The sequence below is a fragment of the Oncorhynchus masou genome, chromosome 12 (assembly GCF_036934945.1).
Source record: "Oncorhynchus masou masou isolate Uvic2021 chromosome 12, UVic_Omas_1.1, whole genome shotgun sequence".
Taxonomy (NCBI): domain Eukaryota; kingdom Metazoa; phylum Chordata; class Actinopteri; order Salmoniformes; family Salmonidae; genus Oncorhynchus; species Oncorhynchus masou.
Genome location: NC_088223.1, coordinates 47,615,807 through 47,637,358, shown reverse-complemented (window position 1 = coordinate 47,637,358; position 21,552 = coordinate 47,615,807). Strand labels below are relative to the sequence as shown.

At 42.3% G+C, this 21,552-nt stretch overlaps 2 protein-coding genes across 2 annotated transcripts in view; one reads left to right on the top strand and one right to left on the bottom strand.

The window, feature by feature from the left end:
• senp3a (SUMO specific peptidase 3a) overlaps positions 1 to 21,552 on the top strand; it is a 67,520-nt gene that overhangs the window by 12,754 nt on the left and 33,214 nt on the right. The gene's annotated exons all lie outside the window — the stretch shown is intronic.
• On the bottom strand, positions 8,547 to 12,450 carry LOC135550213 (gamma-aminobutyric acid receptor-associated protein). Its single transcript, XM_064980815.1, has 4 exons — positions 12,222 to 12,450; positions 11,785 to 11,863; positions 11,583 to 11,701; positions 8,547 to 11,369 (listed from the first exon to the last, which is right to left on the bottom strand). The coding sequence occupies exons 1-4, from the start codon at positions 12,309 to 12,311 to the stop codon at positions 11,289 to 11,291; spliced, it is 369 nt and encodes a 122-aa protein (XP_064836887.1). The 5' UTR covers positions 12,312 to 12,450; the 3' UTR covers positions 8,547 to 11,288.

The following is a 21,552-nucleotide window of genomic DNA, read 5'->3' as shown; positions in this document are numbered from 1 at the left end:
GCATAGGCCTCCAGTAATTTCGATTTTTTTTTCGAAATAGACACTGATATAGTACAGCCAGTTATATATAATGTGAGTGTGTAGATGTATGGTGACTCCAGGTTTGGATGAACGGACCAGTGGGATATCCATGGGCAAGTCCCTTGACTGGTACCAGGAATGGTGGGGGGATAATCTGAAAGTAATTATCTTTGCACACAAAAGCAGCGTCCAGGCCTCCAGAGTACTCACCCTATCGCCTGCTGTACGGACAGGAGCCGCAGCTGTTTATTATTAGCAAGCTGGAGAGTTTACAACAAACTCTGCACACCACGCAGTTCTATCAGAAGCTCCTCTGGGGCAGTCCCAGCAGTTGTCTTATGTATGGCAAGTTATATTTGCATGATTTAGCATAATTCATTAATCATTACCGGTGGCTCGCACATGTGACTGATCAATACCTCACAAGGCTTTCTCTCTCCAAGTTGAGACCTTGAAACTGAGATACCTCGGTTGTTTCCATATCAACATTCTGGGCGTACTGCCAAGTTGCTTATCAGTGACAGTGAGGATTCCTCCATACACGATCAGTCAGTCATCTGCGTGAACCCATCGAATTGGTTTCAGAGAAAAGCAGCATTGATTTGATACAAACATAACATTTCCCCCACAGTACTTTGAGATCACTGAAACTCCACCTGATGTGGTGGAAGTTTGTCGAACCAGATCAGAACGCCTTCGAGGACCACATTCAGGCATGGGCTAAGAAGGATGTGGAGGCATTTGACCAGGTAAAAATGATTGTCCGCTGTTAATTTATTTTCTGGCCTTCCAAGAGATATATAAGAGATGTATTTATAATAATATTAAGTATAATTGCATTTACTTCTATTATCATCAAGTTGAGGCTGAACATGGACAAGGCGCCAGGAGAAACAGAAGGAGAGCCACCGTAGGAGAATCAAGGGGACCAAGTGCTTTGACATCCGGGCGAATGACTTGGCTTGGAAGAAAGACGAAAGGAAGGCGAGACCTCGAAAACCTTGCTGCTCTTTCACTCCTAGCTGGGGTCACCATACGTTAAGGTAAACATGAAAATCTCAGATGAAAGCTATTTGCTTTTGCCTCTTTGTTGTGGTCTACCATTAACATTATTGCATGTCTCATCAAACATTTAAATTAAATCATTCAATAACTGTATTTTTACATACCTGATAAACCTGTAACCTGTGTGTTCAATTGTTTTACGTCTGTCTCCTATCCTGTTCCCTTTACTCTGCTCCTGTTCTCAAGGACCTAGGAGCTCTGCCTAACACCCAGACATGGATCCACCTGATGTCCTCCATTACCAACCACCCTCCAACCTTTCATTACATCATCTACAGCTACTGTTATTGTCATGTTGTCATTATCTGCTAAGAAAGAGCAAGAAAACTATCATACTGGGCATGTAATGTGAAATGCACAGAATAGCTAAAAACCCTAGCACTGCAAACACTCAGAACAAAGAGAGCAGCAGCGCCTGGACTTTGCAGTCTCCCTCTTCGAGTCCCCCTTCCAAGACTGACTACCTGTTGAAAAGCAGTGACGGGCAGAACCTTCCATCCACACAGCACCCACCACCTCTCTATTCACCTATCTACCAGAATTCACTATTTTAGTCATACCTATTCTATCTTTTTGGTATTTTGCGGTAGCCTACCACTAATATTCTAAATTGCGGAGCATTTAATTAACCAACCATACTTTCCTGTGATGTTGAGGCTGATCAAGAACTTTGATAGGCTAGTAGACTATGTGGAAATAATTGTATAGCTATTCATTGATATAGCCTAGATCACTTTATATAATCTGGACCGTTGTTTGTTCTAAGTCTAAGCAAACAAGGGCTATCAAATCAAATGTTATTGGTCACATGCACATGGTTAGCAGATGTTAAAGCGAGTGCAGTGAAATGTTCATGCTTCTAGTTCCGACAGTGCAGTAATATCTAACAAGAAATCTAACAAATTCACAAATACTACCTTATACATACAAATGTAAAGGGATGAATAAGATTATGTACATATAAATATATGGATGAGCGATGGATGTGCGGCATAGGCAAGATGCAGTAGATGGTATAGAATACAGTATGTACATATGAGATGAGTAATGTAGGATATGTAAGCATTATTAAAGTGGCATTATTTAAAGTAACTAGTGATACCTTGATTAAATCCATTTATTAAAGTGCCCAGATATTTGAGTCTGTATGTTGGCAGCAGCCTCTATGTTAGTGATGGCTGTTTAACAGTCTGATGGCCTTAAGATAGATGTTTTTCAGTCTCTCAGTCCCAGCTTTGATGCACCTGTACTGTAATGACCTCTCCTTCTGGATGATACCAAGGGTGAACAGGCAGTGGCTCGGGTAGTTGTTGTCCTTGATGATCTTTTTGGCCTTCCTGTGACATCGGGTGCTGTAGGTGTCCTGGAGTGCAGGTAGTTTGCCCCCAGTGATGCGTTGTGCAGACCGCACTACCATCTGGAGAGGCTTTCAGTTGAGGGCGGTGCAGTTGCCGTAGCAGGCGGGGATATAGCCTACAGGATGCTCTAAATTGTGCAACTGTAAAAATGTGTGAGTGTTTTAGGTGACAAGCCAAATTTCTTGGTAAGCAAATTGGAGTGGGTCTAGGGTGTCAGGTAGGGTGGAGGTGATATTATCCTTGACTAGTCTCTCAAAGCACTTCATGATGACAGAAGTGAGTGCTCCAGGGCGATAGTCATTTAGTTCAGTTACCTTCGCTTTCTTGGGAACAGGAACAATGGTGGCCATCTTGAAGCATGTGGGGACAGTAGACTGGGATAAGGGTTGATTGAATATGTCTGTAAACACACCAGCTGGCTGGTCTGCGCATGCTCTGAGGACGCGGCTGCGGATGCCCTCTGGGCCGGCAGCCTTGCGATGGTTAATACGTTTAAATGTTTTACTCATGTTGGCCACGGAGAAGGAGACCCCACAAGCTTTGATAGCGGGCCGTGTCAGTGGCACTGTATTGTTCTCAAAGCAAGCAAAGAAGTTTAATTTGTCTGGGAGAAAGATGTCTGCGACGGGGCTGGTTTTCTTTTTGTAGTCCGTGGTTGACTAGACCCTGCCACATACGTCTTGTGCGAATGCTTGTGCGAATGCTGCCATCAATCCATGGTTTCTGGTTAAGGAAGGTTTTAATAGTCACAGTGGGTACAACATCTCCGATGCACTTGCTAATAAACTTGCTCACCGAGTCAGCGTATACGTCATTGTTATTGTCTGAGGCTACCTGGAACATATCCCAGTCCACGTGATCGAAGCAATCTTGAAGGGTGGAATCCGATTGGTCAGATCAGCTTTGGATAGACCTGAGCACAGGTGTTTCCTGTTTAGTTTCTGCCTATAGGATTGGCGCAACAAGTCATGGTCAGATTTGCCGAAGGGAGGGCGGGGGAGGGCTTTGTATGCATTGCGGTAGCAATGGTTCAGAATGCTACCAGTTCATGTCGCACATTCGTTATGCTGATAGAATATAGGAAGCCTTGATCTCAGATTAGCTTTGTTAAAATCCCCAGCTACAATAAATGCAGCCAGTTTACAGTCCAGTGAAGTTCTTTCAGGGCCATCAAGGTATCTGCTTGGGGTGGGATATACACGGCTGTGACTATAATCGAAGAGAATTCTCTTGGGAGATAATGCGGTCGGCATTTGATTGTAAGGAAGTCTAGGTCAGGTGAACAAAATAACTTGAGTTCCTGTATGTTGTTATGATTACACCATGAGTCGTTAATCATAAGGCATACACCCCCACCCCTTTTCTTAGCAGAGAAATGCTTGTTTGTGTCGGTACGATGCGCAAAGAAACCGAGTGGCTGTACCGACTCTGACAACATTTCCCGAGTGAGCCATGTTTCCGTGAAACAGAGAATGTTACAATCTCTGATGTCTCTCTGGAAGGCAACTTGTGACCTAATTTCATCCACCTTGTTGTCTAGAGATTGGACATTGGCGAGTAATATGCTCAGAAGCCGGTGGATGGTGTGTTCACCTTCTAAGTCTGACCAGTAGGCCACGCCATCTGCCTCTCCTGCGGTGACCGTATTGTTTTGGGTCAGCCTCTGGGATTAGATCCCATGTCCAGGGTGGAGGTCCGAACAAAGGATCCGCTTTGGGAAAGTCATATTCCTGGTCGTAATGTTGGCAAGTTGACGTAGTTCTTCCCGGCTGTATGTAATAACACTTGAGGTTTTCTGGGCTAACAATGTAAGAAATAACACATAAAAAAAAACGAATTACTGCATAGTTTCCTAAGGAACAGAAGCGAGGCGACCATCTCTGTCGGCACCATCTTGCTAAACTAACACTTGACGCGCAACACATGTAGACGTTTTTAAGGCGTTGTCGTATCTCTGACTGATTGAATTATGTGACAGGCTTTTTTATAAAATCAATTACCTAACGCTTGATTGATTACGTGATTGAATTAAACCATGCAACAATTAACTTGTTAATAACCTGGGGCACCACGGAAGTGTGTTTATAGAGCTGATGTCTTCCAAATAAACTCTTAAAGATCTGAAGATCTTTTATATCAATAGCAGTCAATTATTAATCGTCACCTTATTCAGTCTCATCTGAACGTCGTAAAATTCTTGGTTATCTTCAGAAACCCTGGCTAACAAGTTGAATCAGCAATACAATACTTGGCTTATTTATTTATTTATTAAATACCTAAATAAATCACAGAGAATTACACATATACAGGATAGATCATACATCGATTACTAATCATGTTATTAAAGAAAAAGTCCCTAGCAGACGAAACTTACACAAAGAAAAGGGGTTGGGTTTGAATCAAAGAGCGGGATGACTGAGGGACAAAGGAGATCGGGTCTCTATCGGACCTTGAAAAGCTATGCTACTGTAAATACAGAATCTTATGCATTCTATAATAACCGCCTATTCAGAAAAGGAAAATGCAAGATATATATTTACACTGATCTGCGGTTCAATAGATGGATCGAAGATGTAAGACTGGTTTGCCCAGCAGAGATTGCCCTTGTCCTTTGCAGAATCTGTCTGGTCGTAGTGTTGTAGGACAGATACGTTGTATCCTGTCATTCTTATTAGGAGATTGTCTGTCCTTTCCTAGGCCACATACGTATACAGCTGCAGCTTATAACTCAACTTCTAGGATGTATCACTTCTTCTTTAGTGAATAAGAGTTCAAAGTTCATACCATTTTGCCATAATCAGCTTGTGCTGAATTCTGTCTGGTCTAGTAGAAATTCATCCTTCCAGCATGGTAATCGTCACTTCCACGTTGAAATTAGCCCTTTAAAACGTATGGACACCAGTCCTCACATCGTCGGGAACTAAGGTTTACTTTCGTCAACGGGCTTTTGTGTTGGGGGAGAGAAGGGCATTTTTCATAGTTCTCAACCAATGTATGTTCACTTGGGCATGGCCACTGAGTGAGCATAGTTTACTTATGAAAACAATTCTCTCATTTAGAAGGTAAAATTACATTTAATATTTTCACAAATACTTTCATATTTAAACATTTAAATTGCACAACAATTCCATGTGAATCTGATAACTAGAATGTGTAGACTTTCCAAGATACAATTTAAGTCATCCTATCCTCAGATATAATGTCCCAGACACCAACTGATCTGACATCATATTCTTTAAGTACCAACGGACACTTTAAACTGGTTGAATTACAGAAATATTGTACCTTTCCCCAACCTTTTGATATTACCATACTGTTTCTATGTTAACAAAGGGCTTTCCAAGAGTCCGTTATTTAGGGTGGAGAGAAAACGGGGAAAGGTATTTATGGGGGTCATGAACCTCATGCAACAGGGCAATGTCATGACAGCATTCATGTTAAGATCTTTCATAATAATAAACTTACAAACGACGTGAACGCAACGGCAGTTTGAAGAATTAGAAAAACACTTGTCTCCATTGACAGGCCATGTTAATTCATGGCGGTATTTTATGGCGCTAGGAAGACGTTAGGTGACTTGGTGGGAGGTATCAGTAGCTTCACAAGGCTTAATTCTGGCACTTATCATCCCCCAAATGAGCGCAAAGCAATATACAGGTCTTTCCCAAGATGCGTTGCATGCAGCACCTGCGCCCTCTGAGATGAAGAAACACAAACATCACAAGTCCACTTCAGGTTACCTTAACTCAACAGCATCATATGCTTTTTCCAGTCTCCATTTAATTTGTTATTTTATTTAACTAGGCAAGTCAGTTAGGAACAAATTCTTAATTTCAATGACGGCCTAGGAACAGTGGATTAACTGCCTTGTTCAGGGGCAGAACGACAAATTTTTACCTTGTCATCTCGGGGATTCAATCTTGCAACCTTTTGGTTACTAGTCCAACGCTCTAACCACTAGGCTACCTGCCGCGCCTATAACAAGGGTTAGGCCTATATCCTCACATACCCACACAATTTGAGCCCTGCTTTTAACCATAAGACATCTCCACAGAAATGTATAGCCTAAGGATTGCATGGTGACAGTAATTGTGTCTGTTGAACTCTGGAGAAAAAAACAAGGTCAAATCATGACATCAGTGATTTTCAGGTCAGAGAAAGATGCCAGGGTTTTGGAATTGAAATTTTGAGTTGGATGACAAGTCTGTGCTTGTTTTTTTCTGAGTTTCCAGTTGTCATAAACGCACTGAAGTCGGAAGTCAGAGATTGCCGAGTTCCGAGTTGTTTTGAATGCGCCACAAGAGACCTAGGCTACCTCTTATTTCTGAAAAGGGCTACCTCCAACAAAGAGGCCTTGTGTCTGTATTGATGTGAGAAATAGGCATCTACACAGTAATGGTGGCAGGCTACAATATCAACTAGCCTAATAAGTTTTGTATTGAAGTAATATGCCTATTTTCGCTAAATCGACTAATTAAATTGATTAGATTTCTCTGGCAATTAAAAATATTTTTTACAAATTCATGTACATGTAGACATAAGGCATTCATGGTGAGAGCTTTAATAATAAACTAAACAGACACTTTAACACATTAACATTAACTCATGTTAAGATCTTTCATAATAAAAAACTTACAAGCGACGTGAACTCGTCAGCAGTTTGAAGCATTGTAAAAACACTTGTCTACATTGACAGTCCATGTTAATTCATGGTGGTATTTTATGGCGCTAGGAAAACGTTATGTGACTTGGGAGGTATCAGTAGCTTCACAAGGCTTAATTTTGGCATGTATCACCCCCCATAAGAGCAAAGCAAAATACAGGTCTTTCCCAAGTTGCGTTGCACGCAGCACCTGCTCCTTCTGATCTGAAGAAACACAAACAAACATCACAAGTCCACTTCAGGTTACTTTAACAACTCAACAGCACCAGTCTTTTTCACGCAACCTGAAACCACCCATGGACCAGCCAAAAAAGCCTGGTTCCACCCTCAATGCAAGGCTCGGGCTCCTCACAACAGCTTCTACCCCTTCCATTTCACCTACAGAACTCTGGTGTCAGGCTCACTCTGAACTTGACACCAATCTTCCTCGACATACCCTCTCTTTTGTTATTGCTCGCTTCAACAGATTCAACCCTATCCTCGGTCTCCCTCAATCCTTTCAACCTCTAAACAAATGTAGGGATCTGGCAGTTCTTGGGGTATGGTCTTCCACAGCTAGATGATAGGCAGTTCAGAAAGATAGTACTGTATCTTGAGAGAAGGGAGCATAGACTAGACTTAGTTGGTGTGTTTGTTCAGCTATTACATTCCACTCCATAGAAATAGAATGAATTTAATGGGCATCTCCATTCAAGTCAATGATGGAATAAGGGGTGGACTGGCAGCCATTTTGAGTGCACCCATGCCAGGTAGTAAAAGCTAGGTTGAAGATGACAACCTAGAGTATAAGCAGGAAGTGTACCCTTCAATCTGTGCTGTGATTTGTTGAGTCAACTCAACTGACATTACAAATAATACATTCCATTGGATGAGCATCAGTTGATAGAACATTCCAAAATAGCATGGAAATTATTGCATCAGAATACCAGGCATGCAGCTATTGCGAGTGTACTCGTGACTTTACCAGTCAAATTGCCAGGTTTAGAGCTTCCAGAGCCCATTCTATTCCTGCCATTTGCCAAAGAGACTGGCCTTTTGGCAATCTTGAAATAGGAACATTCTATCATTAATGAGCTTGAAGAGATCAAAACATTTGATCCTGATTCGATAACCCTCACGGCTATCAGCCAATCACAATGTTTATTCAAATTAGGCTGATGGGAAAACATTCTTAACTTAATTCATACATGCTCCTACTGGGGTGTGCCAATACATAGCGTCAGCAATCCAGGGTTTATATACATCATTGCCCGCTACCCTTTGATAGGCTACAACTGTCTTAGCTCATCATTTTTTTTTTAACTAAAGATATATCGTAGGAAATCAACTATTTGCACGTGACCATTTAACTTGCTTCATTGTTTACTGTTGATGGATAAAAAAATATTAAAACACTAGACCAAAGATTGAGCAAACAAACATATACGGACAGTTTCCTAGACAGATAAATAATAATTTATTCAACTTTTATAGCACTGTTCATTACATAAAGAATCTCAATGGGCTTTAAAGCTAAACAAAAAAGCATGCAATTTAGAAAAAACATCACAACATCATAAGATGGACAATCATTAGAAAGTTAATGGCTTGAGTGGTCATCTGAGGGAGGTGGTCACGCAGGGAGAGAAAGAAACAGGTCTGGCTTTCAGGCTAACGTATCCTTCATATCACAGAAATAACCTTCATTGGTCTATGAAGCTACAGTAAGATGAATCACCAAAACTGTCCACTGAAATGTTTGGGTGCAATGTCAATGCATACTGTATAGGTAAATGTGTATACCGTATATCACAAAAGTGAGTACACCCCTCACATATTAGTAAATATTTGAGTATATCTTTTCATGTGACAACACTGAAGAAATGACACTTTGCTACAATGTAAAGTAGTGTGTACAGCTTGTATAAGTGTACATTTGCTGTCCCCTCAAAATAACTCAACACACAGCCATTAATGTCTAAACCACTGGCAACAAAAGTGAGAACACCCCTAAGTGAAAATGTCCAAATTGGGCCCAATTAGCCATTTTCCCTCCCCGGTGTTATGTGACTGTTAGTGTTACAAGGTCTCAGGTGTGAATGGGGAGCAGGTGTGTTCAATTTGGTGTCATCACTCTCACACTCCCTCATACTGACTGGTCACTGGAAGTTCAACAAGGCACCTCATGGCAAAGAACTCTGAGGATCTGAAAAAAATAATTGTTGCTCTACAAAAAGATGGCCTGGGCTATAAGATTGCCAAGACCCTGAAACTGAGCTGTAGCACGGTGGCCAAGACCATACAGCGATTTTATTTTATTTCACCTTTATTTAACCAGGTAGGCAAGTTGAGAACAAGTTCTCATTTACAATAACTGGACAGGTTCCACTCAGAACAGGCCTCGCCATGGTCAACCAAAGAAGTTGAGTGCACGTGCTCAGCGTCATATCCAGAGCTTGTCTTTGGGAAATAGACGTATGAGTGCTGCCAGCATTGCTGCAGAGGTTGAAGGGGTGGGGGTCAGCCTGTCAGTGCTCAGACCACACACCGTACACTGCATCAAATTGGTCTGCATGGCTGTCGTCCCAGAAGGAAGCCTCTTCTAAAGATGATGCACAAGAAAGCCCGCAAACAGTTTGCTGAAGACAAGCAGACTAAGGACATGGATTACGGAAACCATATCCTGTGGTCTGATGAGACCAAGATAAACTTATTTGGTTCAGATGGTGTCAAGTGTGTGTGGCGGCAACCAGGTGAGGAGTACAAAGACAAGTGTGTCTTGCCTACAGTCAAGCATGGTGGTGGGAGTGTCATGGTCTGGGGCTGCATGAGTGCTGCCGGCACTGGGGAGATAGTTCATTGAGGGAACCATGAATGCCAACATGTACTGTGACATACTGAAGCAGAGCATGACCCCCCCCCTTCGGAGACTGAGCCGCAGGGCAGTATTCCAACATAACGACCCCAAACACACCTCCAAGACGACCACTGCTTTGCTAAAGAAGCTGGGGGTAAAGGTGATAGACTGGCCAAGCATGTCTCCAGACCTTAACCCTATTGAGCATCTGTGCGGCATCCTCAAACGGAAGGTGGAGGAGTGCAAGGTCTCGAACATCCACCAGCTCCGTGATGTCGTCATGGAGGAGTGGAAGAGGACTCCAGTAGCAACCTGTGAAGCTCTGGTGAACTCCATGCCCAAAGGCAGTGCTGGAAAAGGATGGTGGCCACACAAAATATTGACACTTTGGACCCAATTTGGACATTTTCACTTAGGGGTGTACTCACTTTTGTTGCCAGCGGTTTAGACATTAATGGCTGTGTGTTGAGTTATTGAGGGGCCAGAAAATTTACACTGTTATACAAGCTGTACACTCACTACTTTACATTGTAGCACTGTCGTTACATAAAGATATACTCAAATATTTACAAAAATGTGAGGGGTGTGATATGCTGTAGGTCGAAAAGCTAATCTTTCAAGTAAACTAAAAAAGATGATTGCTAGCAACAGAGTAATCGGGTAGATTAAGGGCCTGTTTCTCAGACATAGACTAAGCCTATTCCTAGACAAACACATGTTCAATAGAGAATATATAGTTTTTAATTCTGGACAAGGATTGAATTGTGTCCAAGAAACTATCCCTAAGCCATTTGGGAGGTGAAACGAACAAACAAAAATGTGCTGTGGATAACAACTATGACAGGAGAACACAGATGTAGATTTGGTTGTCTGAATGTTAAAGCTAGAATCCGTAGTTGTCACATCAGTTTTGGGAATAATAAATTATATATTTCCAATGATTCTTGAAAAATAACTTATAAATGCCTCATGAGCTTAGATCAACTGTTGAACCCAAAATAGAAGCTTGTTTTACTCCAATGTTGGTAAACAACGTTTTAAACTACTGTATAGCCTCAAAATATTGTTAACTATAATTTTGATATCATGCATGGTCAGTCCTTGCATCAATAGCTCGGTCTATGAATTTGAGAGTGGTTACATTTCCACAGGTCCATCCCGTCACTTTTTACCAAAACGGAGGCGGGGTGGTCGCTTTATCGTTTCAATTAAGGATTTCAGCTTTAAAAAGGGGAAAGAGGGTTTGAAAGTGCATTAAAAGATTAATCTGGTGGCAACTAAATTGCTTTTATTTATCTTTGTGACGATGCAGAGTCAGACTGCAGATGTGCTGAAAGGTGGTTAGCTAGACTTTCGTTTGGCTGTTTCCGTAGACACTCTCGTCACTGTAGGCAATGTAAAGAAAGAAGTCCTCTTCGTGGTGTTCCTATTACAGAGAGATTCAACATTCGGTTAATCAGGAATGTGTTTGAGACATCCTGAAATGTTCCTTGATTTTCTGTTAAGTAAGATAGACCAGATGTAGGATGCCAAAGGCAGGAATTCCTGATTAATCAGGAGGAAATACCACAGCACCATGCATAATGTATAAGAGGGAATTTAAAAAATGAATCCCTGCCTAGATAAATAGGCTCAGTACCTGGTAAAGTAGTCCCATGGTGGCTGAGGTGGGAGGAATGACATTGTTGACAAAGAAGAAAAGGGCGTCCTCTGCCCGCAGGTGAATCCTCTTCCGTATTAGGAAGTAGAACTGTCCCACTTAAGAAATAAGAAAATACGTTAATTCAGATCAAAATGTGGAAATAGACCCAACACAATTCGATACATGTCCTGTATCTCACCTGTAAGATCAGAGGGTACAAGATATTTCTTCTTGTCCAAATCACCAATTCTGGCTTTGGGGGCTTTCTCCACTATCACCTGCAAATTAAATAAATGTCCCAGGCAGTCAGATGACTAAAAATCTATTTATGAAATGCTTACCGATTCTCAAAGCAACACGTTAAAATATGTATATATATATTCATAGTGTCAATTTAGCAAAATAGCTGACGTGAGCTAGCTGGCTAAAATGACAGTGTAAAACGTTAAATCAAAACAATCTGTGACCAATTAATTTTAAAACTTTTTTCAAAAATGTAACCATATATGTTCAGGTTGTAGCTAGTACCAACACTGTCGATGTCCTGAAGTTCCTCTCTTTGTTATTGTGTTGTGTGTGACAAGCGATGCGGTTAGCATTTCGCAAGCATTGGCTAGCTAGTTAGCAGCAACTCACTGGCACTCTATCTGGGTACTTCTTCCTGATCTTTTCCCCCTCCGATCTTCTCTTCTCAAATGGGTGCTCCTCTTTATACAGGAATTTCATTGTCACGGTTTAAGATTCCTCCAAACTCTAAATTTGGATGACAGTTCAAGCTAGCCTATGCTTGCCCTTTGTATGGCAGCAATTCTATCAAATCTGATCACCTTGTTGCAAATGCTAATTTTGTGACGTTGAACGTTATGACGGGAGAGATAGAACAATGACGTATCTAAACCTAGGTTAAACATGGGATTGATGCCGCGTTCAGAAAAACTGGGAACTCGGAAAAATAATGTATTACATTTATATAGCGCTTTTCATAATCTAAAAGCACTTCAAACGCAAAACAAACAATATATCACGAAGGGTCAACCAATAGATGGCAAGTTCACATGCTAGTCAGAACTAGGAAACTCGGAAATGTCCGACATGCTGATTCGTTGAAGGCGGTGCGTGTAGAACTACAACCAGTTAGCAAGTTGGAAATGTCCTAGGTTCCGTGTTCCGAATAGCACATGAAAGCAGCAAAAGGCAAAATATTTAAACTGTATTTTCCGAGGATGGTAGATTATGGTGATGGGGTCTGCAGGTGATCTTGTAGAGGGCAAGTCTGGGAACCAGCCCGAGTTTTATAGCAACTGGACTTCTCTTCCACTCTGTATCAGCAGCTCTGGGCGCCAGAAAACGTATCACACAAAATTCAGAATAGTAGCGTCGTCCTCCCTACGAGCTCTCTGCCTCAGCACTGTTGTACTCCTCTGTCTCCCATTCATCTCACGCTTCAGGCGATTCCTCAAAATATATTCTCAAAATATCAGGAATTGTCAGCCAGGTAAAACAAAAAAGATGGTACTGTGTCGAGATCCATTTTTTTTAAACAAAAGCTAGCTAGCCAAGCCAAAAAGTGAATGAATCTGCAACCCGTGGTTTGAAAACGACCGATCCATGCAATTAAAACTCAACGTTATCTAGGGGTGACAGTAGATTGAATTACTTACCGGTACGGGACACCCAAGTGCGCCCACAAAACGTACAGGGTATACTACTCTGCTGACACTGGCAAACAGATCAATACAAACTTTTGTCTGATCCATAATAGACCTACGAAAAGGGGAGATATAAATACAATATGACGTCCATCTAACCTGGAGAAAATGATTGTCCAAAAACAAACAAAAGTGGTACTGACCCAATGACAAGACAGTGAACATGCATACTCACCAAATCGTATAGCCTACATTCGGAATGGCTCGTAATTTGGGCAGTGCGCGCTGCAAATACCAAATATATGATTGTTAAATTGCGACTGTCATTGAAAAGGTGAGTAAAGCTGCCAATGATCCTCTGTGGCCAAATAATGCTTTCTGATGTAGTAGCCTATTTTCAATCATTTTGTCAAATTTCTGTATATACAGGAGTAAGGTTATTTTATTAAACCTCTATTTAACCAGGTAGGTCAGTTGAGAACAAGTTTTCATTTACAACTGCGACCTGGCCAAGATAAAGCAAAACAGTGCGACAAAAACAACACAGAGTTACATATAAATGAACGTAGTCAATATAACACAATATAAAACAATATATGTACAGTGTGTGAAAATCTAGAGTAAGGTAAGGCAATAAATAGGCGAAATAATGACAATGTAGCATTAACACTGGAGTGATAGATGTGCAAGTAGAGATACTTGGGTGAAAGAGAGCAAGAAGATAAATAACAATATGAGGTAGTTGTGTGTGCAATTTACAAATCCAGGTACAGTGATCAGTAAGCTGCTCTGACTGACAGCTGATGCTTCAAGATAGAGGGAGATATAAGTCTCCAGCTTCAGGGATTTTTGCAATTCATTTCAGTCATTGGCAGCAGAGAACTGGAAGGAAAGGAGGCCCAAGGAAGTGTTGGCTTTGGGGATGACCAGTGAAATATACCTGTTGGAGCGTGTGCTACGGGTGTGTGCTGTTGTGGTGACCAGTGAGCTGAGGCGGGGCTTTACAAATGAATGTAATTTTTGATTAAGCATCTCCAATATGATTCTGGAAGGAGAGTTTACAGTCTAACCAGACACCTAAGTATTTGTAGTTGTCCACATATTCTAAGTGTAACAGTTTAACTTCTGTCCCCTCACCCCGGGCTTGAACCAGGGACCCTCTGCACACAACAACAGTCACCCATGAAGTATTGTTACCCATTGTTACCCATTGTTGCCCATCGTGCCACCGCGGGACTTGAAGTAGTTGTTCCCCTTGCTCTGCAAGGCCTCAGAGCGAGTGACCTCACCGATTGAAACACTATTAGCAAGCACCACCGCTAACTAGCTAGTCATTTCACATCGGTTACATAAGTCAGAACCGTCCAGAGTAGTGATGCTAGTCGGGCGGGCGGGTAGCAATCGGTTGAAGAGCAGGCATTTAGTTTTACCTGCATTTAAAAGCAGTTGGAAGCCACTGAAGGAATGTTGCATGGCTTTGAAGCTCGTTTGGAGGTTTGTTAACAGTGTCCAAAGAAGGGCCAGATGTACACAGAATGGTGTCATCTGCGTAGAGGTGGATTAGAGAATCACCAGCAGCAAGAGCGACATCAGATATATACAGAGAAAAGAGTCAGCCTGAGAATTGAACCCTGTGGCACCTTCAGACTGCCAGAGGTCCGGACACCAGGCCCCTACGATTTGACACACTGAACTCTATCAGATAAGTAGTTGGTGAACCAGGTGAGGCAGTCATTTGATAAACCAAGGCTATTGAGTCTGCCGATAAGAATGCAGTGATTGACAGTCGAAAGCCTTGGCCAGGTTGACGAAGACAGCTGCACAGTACTGACTTATCGATGGCGGTTATGATATAATTTATGACAATGAGTGTGGCTGAGGTGCACCCATTCCGACTGGGAAATATTTTATTTTATGAAAGGTCATCCAACTTGGAATTCCAAGTCGGTAATCCGGCATCTTTCTTGAGCACCAAATATCTGACATGAAAGCAGGGGTGGCAGAGTAGCCTAGTGGTTAGAGCGTTGGACTAGAAAGCGAAAGGTTGCAAGTTCGAATCCCCGAGCTGACAAGGTACAAATCTGTCGTTCTGCCCCTGAACAGGCAGTTAACCCACTGTTCCTAGGCCATCATTGAAAATAGGAATTTGTTCTTAACTGACTTGCCTAATAAAATGCCATGATTTGACTTTTTTTTGTTCCTACAGTAGTTGTTTTGAACTCGGCAAGAGTGCCACAGTGTGAGTCATAATGCCCATCAAACACAGTAATGGTTCCAATAGTTTTTTTTACCATACATTTTTCCCATTGGGGATTTTAGAAACACTTAATATAATGGCTGTTTCCAATGTCGTCTTACCCTGGCATGACATATGTGCCAATTTCTCTAGGACAAGGTGACTTATCAATATATGACTGTATTTACTCCCTCAAAATGAAACACTAATTAGCTGCTGATGTGGCTTTCAAAGAATTACAAATACATTTTTATTTGTCACACATGCTTAGCAAATGTTATTGCGGGTGAGAAATGCTTGTTTCTCTAGCTCCAACAGTGCAGTAATATCTAACAATTCACAATCTAAAAGTAAAATGGAGTAAAGGAACATATAAATATTAGGATGAGCAATGTCAAGAGTGGCATAGACTAAAATATGGTAGAATAGAATACAGTATATGAGATACGTAAAGCAAAAATATGTAAACATTAGTGACTAGTGTTCCATTTTTAAAGTGGCAACTGATTTCAAGTCTGTATATGGGGCAGCAGCCTCTAAGGTGCAGGGTTACATAACCGGGTGGAATCAGCCGAGTGATGGCTATTTAACAGTCTGATGGCCTTCAGATAGAAGTGGTTTTTCAGTCTCTCGGTCCCAGCTGCACCTGTACTAACCTCGCCTTCTGGAAGATAGCGGGGTGAACAGGTCATGGCTCGGGTGGATGATGTCTTTGTTCTTTTTGGCCTTCCTGTGACATCGAGTGCTGTAGGTGCCCATCGGGTGCTGTAGGTATCCTGGAGGGCAGGGAGTTTGCCCCCGGTGATGTTTTGGGCAGAACGCACAACCCTCTGGAGAGACCTGCGGGTGTGGGCGGTGCAGTTACCATACCAGGCGGTGATACAGCCCGAAAGGATGCTCTCAATTGTGCATCTATGAAAGTTCGAGCGCTTTAGGTGACAAGACAAATTTCTTCAGCCACCTGAGGTTGAAGAGGCACTGTTCTGCCTCCACCACACCATCTGTGTGGGTGGACCATTTCAGAGTCAGTGTGTACACCAAGGAACTTGAATCTTTCAAATCAAATTTTATTGGTCACATACACATGGTTGGCAGATGTTAATGCAAGGGTAGCCAAATGCTTGTGCTTCTCGTTCCGACCATGCAGTAATATCTAACAATTTCACAACTACCTTTTACACACAAGTGTAGAGGAATGAATAAGAATATGTACATATAAATATATGGATGAGTGATGGCCGAACGGCATACGCAAGATGCAGTAGATGATAAGTACAATATATACATATGATATAGTAATGTAGGGTATGTAAACATTTATATAAAGTGGTATTTAAAGTGACTAGTGATACATTTACTACATCAAATTTTTAATTATTAAAGTGGCAAGAGACGGAGTCAGTATGTTGGCAGCAGCTGCTCAATGTTAGTGATGGTTGTTTAACAGTCTGATGGCCTTGAGATAGAAGCTGTTTTTCAGTCTCTCGGTCCCAGCATTGACGCACCTGTACTGACCTCGCCTTCTGGATGATAGCGGGGTGAATAGGCAGTGGCCTGGGTGGTTGTTGTCCTTGTGGTGGGTGGTGTAGGTGTCCTGGAGGGTAGGTTGTTTGCCCCCGGTGATTAGTTGTGCAGACCTCACTACCTTCTGGAGAGCCTTAGGGTTGTGGGCGGAGCAGTTTCCATACCAGGCAGTGATATAGTCCGACAGGATGTTCTTTATTGTGCATCTTAGAAGCTTGTTTTTGGTGACAAGCCAAATTTCCACCCAAGGCGCTGTTGCTCCTTCACCACACTGTTTGTGTGAGTGGACCATTTCAGTTTGTCAGTGACGTGTACGCAGAGGAACTTAACGTTCCACCTTCTCCACTACTGTCCCGTCGATGTGGATAGGGAGGTGCTCCCTCGGCTGTTTCCTGAAGTCCAAGATCATCTCCTTTGTTTTGTAGACGTTGAATGAGAGGTTATTTTCCTGGCACCACACTCCGAGGGCCCTCACCTCCTCCCTGTAGGCATTTTCATCATGGTTGGTCATCAAGCCTACCACTGTAGTGTAAACTTGATTGAGTTGGAGGCGTGTATTGCCACGCAGTCATGGCTGAACAGGGAGTACAGGAGGGGGCTGAGCACCCACCCATGTGGGGCCCGTGTTGAGGATTAGAAGTGAAGGTGTTGTTTCCTACCTTCACTTTCTGGGGGCGGCCCGTCAGGAAGTCCAGGCCCCAGTTGCACAGGGCGGGGTTCAGACCCAGGGCCCCAAAATGTAATTTTGATCTTGGAGGGTACTATGGTGCTGAAGGCTAACCTATAGTCAATTAACAGCCTGTAATTTTCATCATAGGTACACTTCAACTATGACAGACAAAATGAGAAGAAAAAAAATCCAGAAAAATCAATGAATTTATTTGCAAATTATGGTGGAAAATAAGTATTTGGTCATCTACAAAAAAGCAAGATTTCTGGCTCTCACAGACCTGTAACTTCTTTAAGAGGCTCCTCTGTCCTCCACTCGTTACCTGTATTAATGGCACCTGTTTGAACTTGTTATCGGTATAAAAGACACCTGTCCACAACCTCAAACAGTCACACTCCAAACTCCACTATGGCCAAGACCAAAGAGCTGTCAAAGGACACCAGAAACAAAATTGTAGACCTGCACCAGGCTGGGAAGACTGAATCTGCAATAGGTAAGCAGCTTGGTTTGAAGAAATCAACTGTGGGATCAATTATTAGGAAATGGAAGACATACAAGACCACTAATAATCTCCCTCGATCTGGGGCTCCACGCAAGATCTCTCCCCGTGGGGTCAAAATTATCACAAGAACAGTGAGCAAAAATCCCAGAACCACACGGGGGGACCTAGTGAATGACCTGCCGAGAGCTGGGACCAAAGTAACAAAGCCTACCATCAGTAACACACTACGCCACCAGGGACTCGTATCCTGCAGTGCCAGACGTGTCCCCCTGCTTAAGCCAGTACATGTCCAGGCCCGTCTGAAGTTTGCTAAAGAGCATTTGGATGATCCAGAAGAAGATTGGGAGAATGTCATATGGTCATATGAAACCAAAATAGAACGTTTTGGTAAAAACTCAACCCGTTGTGTTTGGAGGACAAAGAATGCTGAGTTGCATCCAAAGAACACCATACCTACTGTGAAGCATGGAGGTGGAAACATCATGCCTTGGGGCTGTTTTTCCTGCAAAGGGACCAGGACGACTGATCCGTGTAAAGGAAAGAATGAATGGGGCCATGTATCGTGAGATTTTGAGTGAAAACCTCCTTTCATCAGCAAGGGCATTGAAGATGAAACGTGGCTGGGTCTTTCAGCATGACAATGATCCCAAACACACCACCCGGGCAACGAAGGAGTGGCTTCGTAAGAAGCATTTCAAGGTCTCCAGATCTCAACCCCATAGAAAATCTTTGGAGTTGAAAGTCTGTGTTGCCCCATAACATAACATCACTGCTCTAGAGGAGATCTGCATGGAGGAATGGGCCAAAATACCAGCAAGTGTGTGAACACCTTGTGAAGACTTACAGAAAACATTTGACCTCTGTCATTGCCAACAAAGGGTATATAACAAAGTATTGAGATAAGTATTTGGTCAATAACAAAAGTTTATTTTCCACCAAAATTTGCAAATAAATTCATTACAAAACCTACAATGTGATTTTCTGGATTTTTTTTTCTTCTCATTTTGTCTGTGTTAGTTGAAGTGTTACCTGTGATAAATTACAGGCCTCATTTTTAAGTGGGAGAACTTGCACAATTGGTGGCTGACTAAATACTTTTTTGCCCCACTGTAGGTATTCATCTTATCCAGGTGGGATAGGGCAGTGTGATGGCATTGTCTGTGGATCTATTGGGGCGGTAAGCAAGTTGGAGTGGGTCTAGGGTGTCAGGTAAGGTAGAGGTGATATGATCCTGAAGTAGCCTGTCAAAGCACTTCATGATGACAGAAGTTAGTGCGACGGGGCGATAGTAATTTATTTCAGTTACCTTAGCTTTCTTGGGAACAGGAACAATGGTGGACATCCTGCAAGTGAGGACAGCAGACTGGGATAGGGAGAGATTGAATATGTCCGTACACACTTCAGTCAACTGGTCTGCGCATGTTCTGAGGATGCGGCTAGGGATGCCGTCAGCCTTGCAAAGGTTAACACGCTTAAAATGTCTTACTCATGTCGGCCACGGAGAAGGCGAACCCACAGTCCTAGGTAGCGGGCCGCATCGGTGGCACTGTGTTATCCTCAAAGCGGGCGAAGGAGTTTAGCTTGTTCAGAAGCAAGACTGTGTCTGCAACTTGGCTGGTTTTCCCTGTGTAGCCCGTGATTGTCTGCCACATACGTCTCGTGTCTGAGCCGTTGAATTACGACTCCACTTTGTATCTGTACTGACGTTTTGCCTGTTCGATTGCCTTACGGAGGGAATAATAACTACACTGTTTGTCATCAGCCATATTCCCAGTCACCCTGCCATGGTTAAATCCAGTGGTTCACACCTTCAGTTTTGCACAAATGCTGACATCTATCCACAGTTTCTGGTCAGGATAGGTTTTAAGTCACAATGGGTACAACATCCCTTGCACTTCCTGATGGAAAAAGACAGTATATCCCGAGAAACTCTGTTTCACGGAAACATGGCTATGTTACAATCCCTGATGTCTCTCTGGAAGGAGATTCTCGACCTGAGCTCGTCTTCTTTATTATCCAGAGACTGAACATTAGTGAGTAATATACTCGGAAGCGGTGGATGGTGTGCGCACCTCCTGAGTCGGACTAGAAGTCCACTCCGAATAGCGCATCTCTGCCGGCAGTGTTTTGGATTAGCCTCGAATCAGTTCAATTGCCCTGGGGGGTACGAACAAAGGATCCAATTCAAAAGTTGTATTCCCGGTCATAATGCTGGCGAGTTACCGCCACTCTAATATCAAAAAGTTATTTACGGCTGTATGTAGTAACACAAATGTCCTGGGCTGCTAATGTAAGAAATCGCACACAAAAACAAAAATACTGCAAAGTTACTAAAGAGCTAGAAGCAGAGCTGCCCTATCTGTCGGCGACATCTTGCAAAAAGTGCCATGATCTGAACGAGACTGCCGAATCGAGGCAAAGGTAAGAATCTCTGGATTAACTACGTTAGCTAAATTTGGTAATGAATAAATCGTCTAAATGTCTTTAAAAAAAAATTGACCATTCTATGAACAGTCTTGTGTAAGTTTTAAATTTACACAATACCTGTTAACAAAGGTGTCAGCTGGAGATGACATGCAGTAGGTTGCAGGGACTTGAAGTCGTGCATGATGTCTACTTTGATGCGAACTGGAGTAAATTGAGCCAAATATATATTGATAGGTCACCTTGTCCGAGGGACATTTACATGGTTGTCACACAAAACACAGCCTTTATTTTAAGTGTTTCTAAAATTCCCTATGGAAAAATTGGTGGGAAAATGATTAATACCATTTTCCTGTTTGACTATGTTATTGATATCAGCTTATTGATATCAATAAAACGTCACAATACAGTGCAGAGCATTCAATTTGACTGTTGAAGGGCAAGAAGAACCCCAGCTCCTTTAAAACCATTACAAACTACATGCCGTTTAAGGGATTGTTCAATAAATGTTTGGTTAGAATACCAATCACCCCTTGAAGAGCATAGCATATTTCCGATTTCCATATTCACCCTAGATAAGTTATTATTTTTTTATTAGGCCAGTCAGTTAAGAACAAATTCTTATTTTCAATGACGGCCTAGGTTAACTGCCTGTTCAGGGGCAGAACAACAGATTTGTACCTTGTCAGCTCGGGGGTTTGAACTTGCAACCTTTCGGTTACTAGTCCAACACTAACCACTAGGCTACCCTGCCGCCCCAAAACCAGGAAGGAACTGCAATGTCAACCTCATGCTCCAGAGTTTCCACTAGATAAGTCAGATTCCACAAGCAAAGTAAAAAAAATGGCTAACAAATTAGCTTTTTGGTGCTAATTTAAAGGTTACATATAAGGTTTGCAGTGTGGTTAAGGTTTGTTTTAAAATAAAATGTTAAGATCAATTGAAGGGTTTAACCATAATTC

Bases quoted from the DNA above. Each gene is read 5' to 3' on its own strand.
- LOC135550213 (XM_064980815.1), bottom strand. From the start codon at position 12,311: ATGAAATTCCTGTATAAAGAGGAGCACCCATTTGAGAAGAGAAGATCG. The intron at 11,864-12,221 runs GTGAGTTGCTGC...TTTAATTTGCAG, and splicing joins AGTACCCAGATAGAGTGCCA to GTGATAGTGGAGAAAGCCCC. The intron at 11,370-11,582 runs GTACTGAGCCTA...TCTCTGTAATAG, and splicing joins CCATGGGACTACTTTACCAG to GAACACCACGAAGAGGACTT.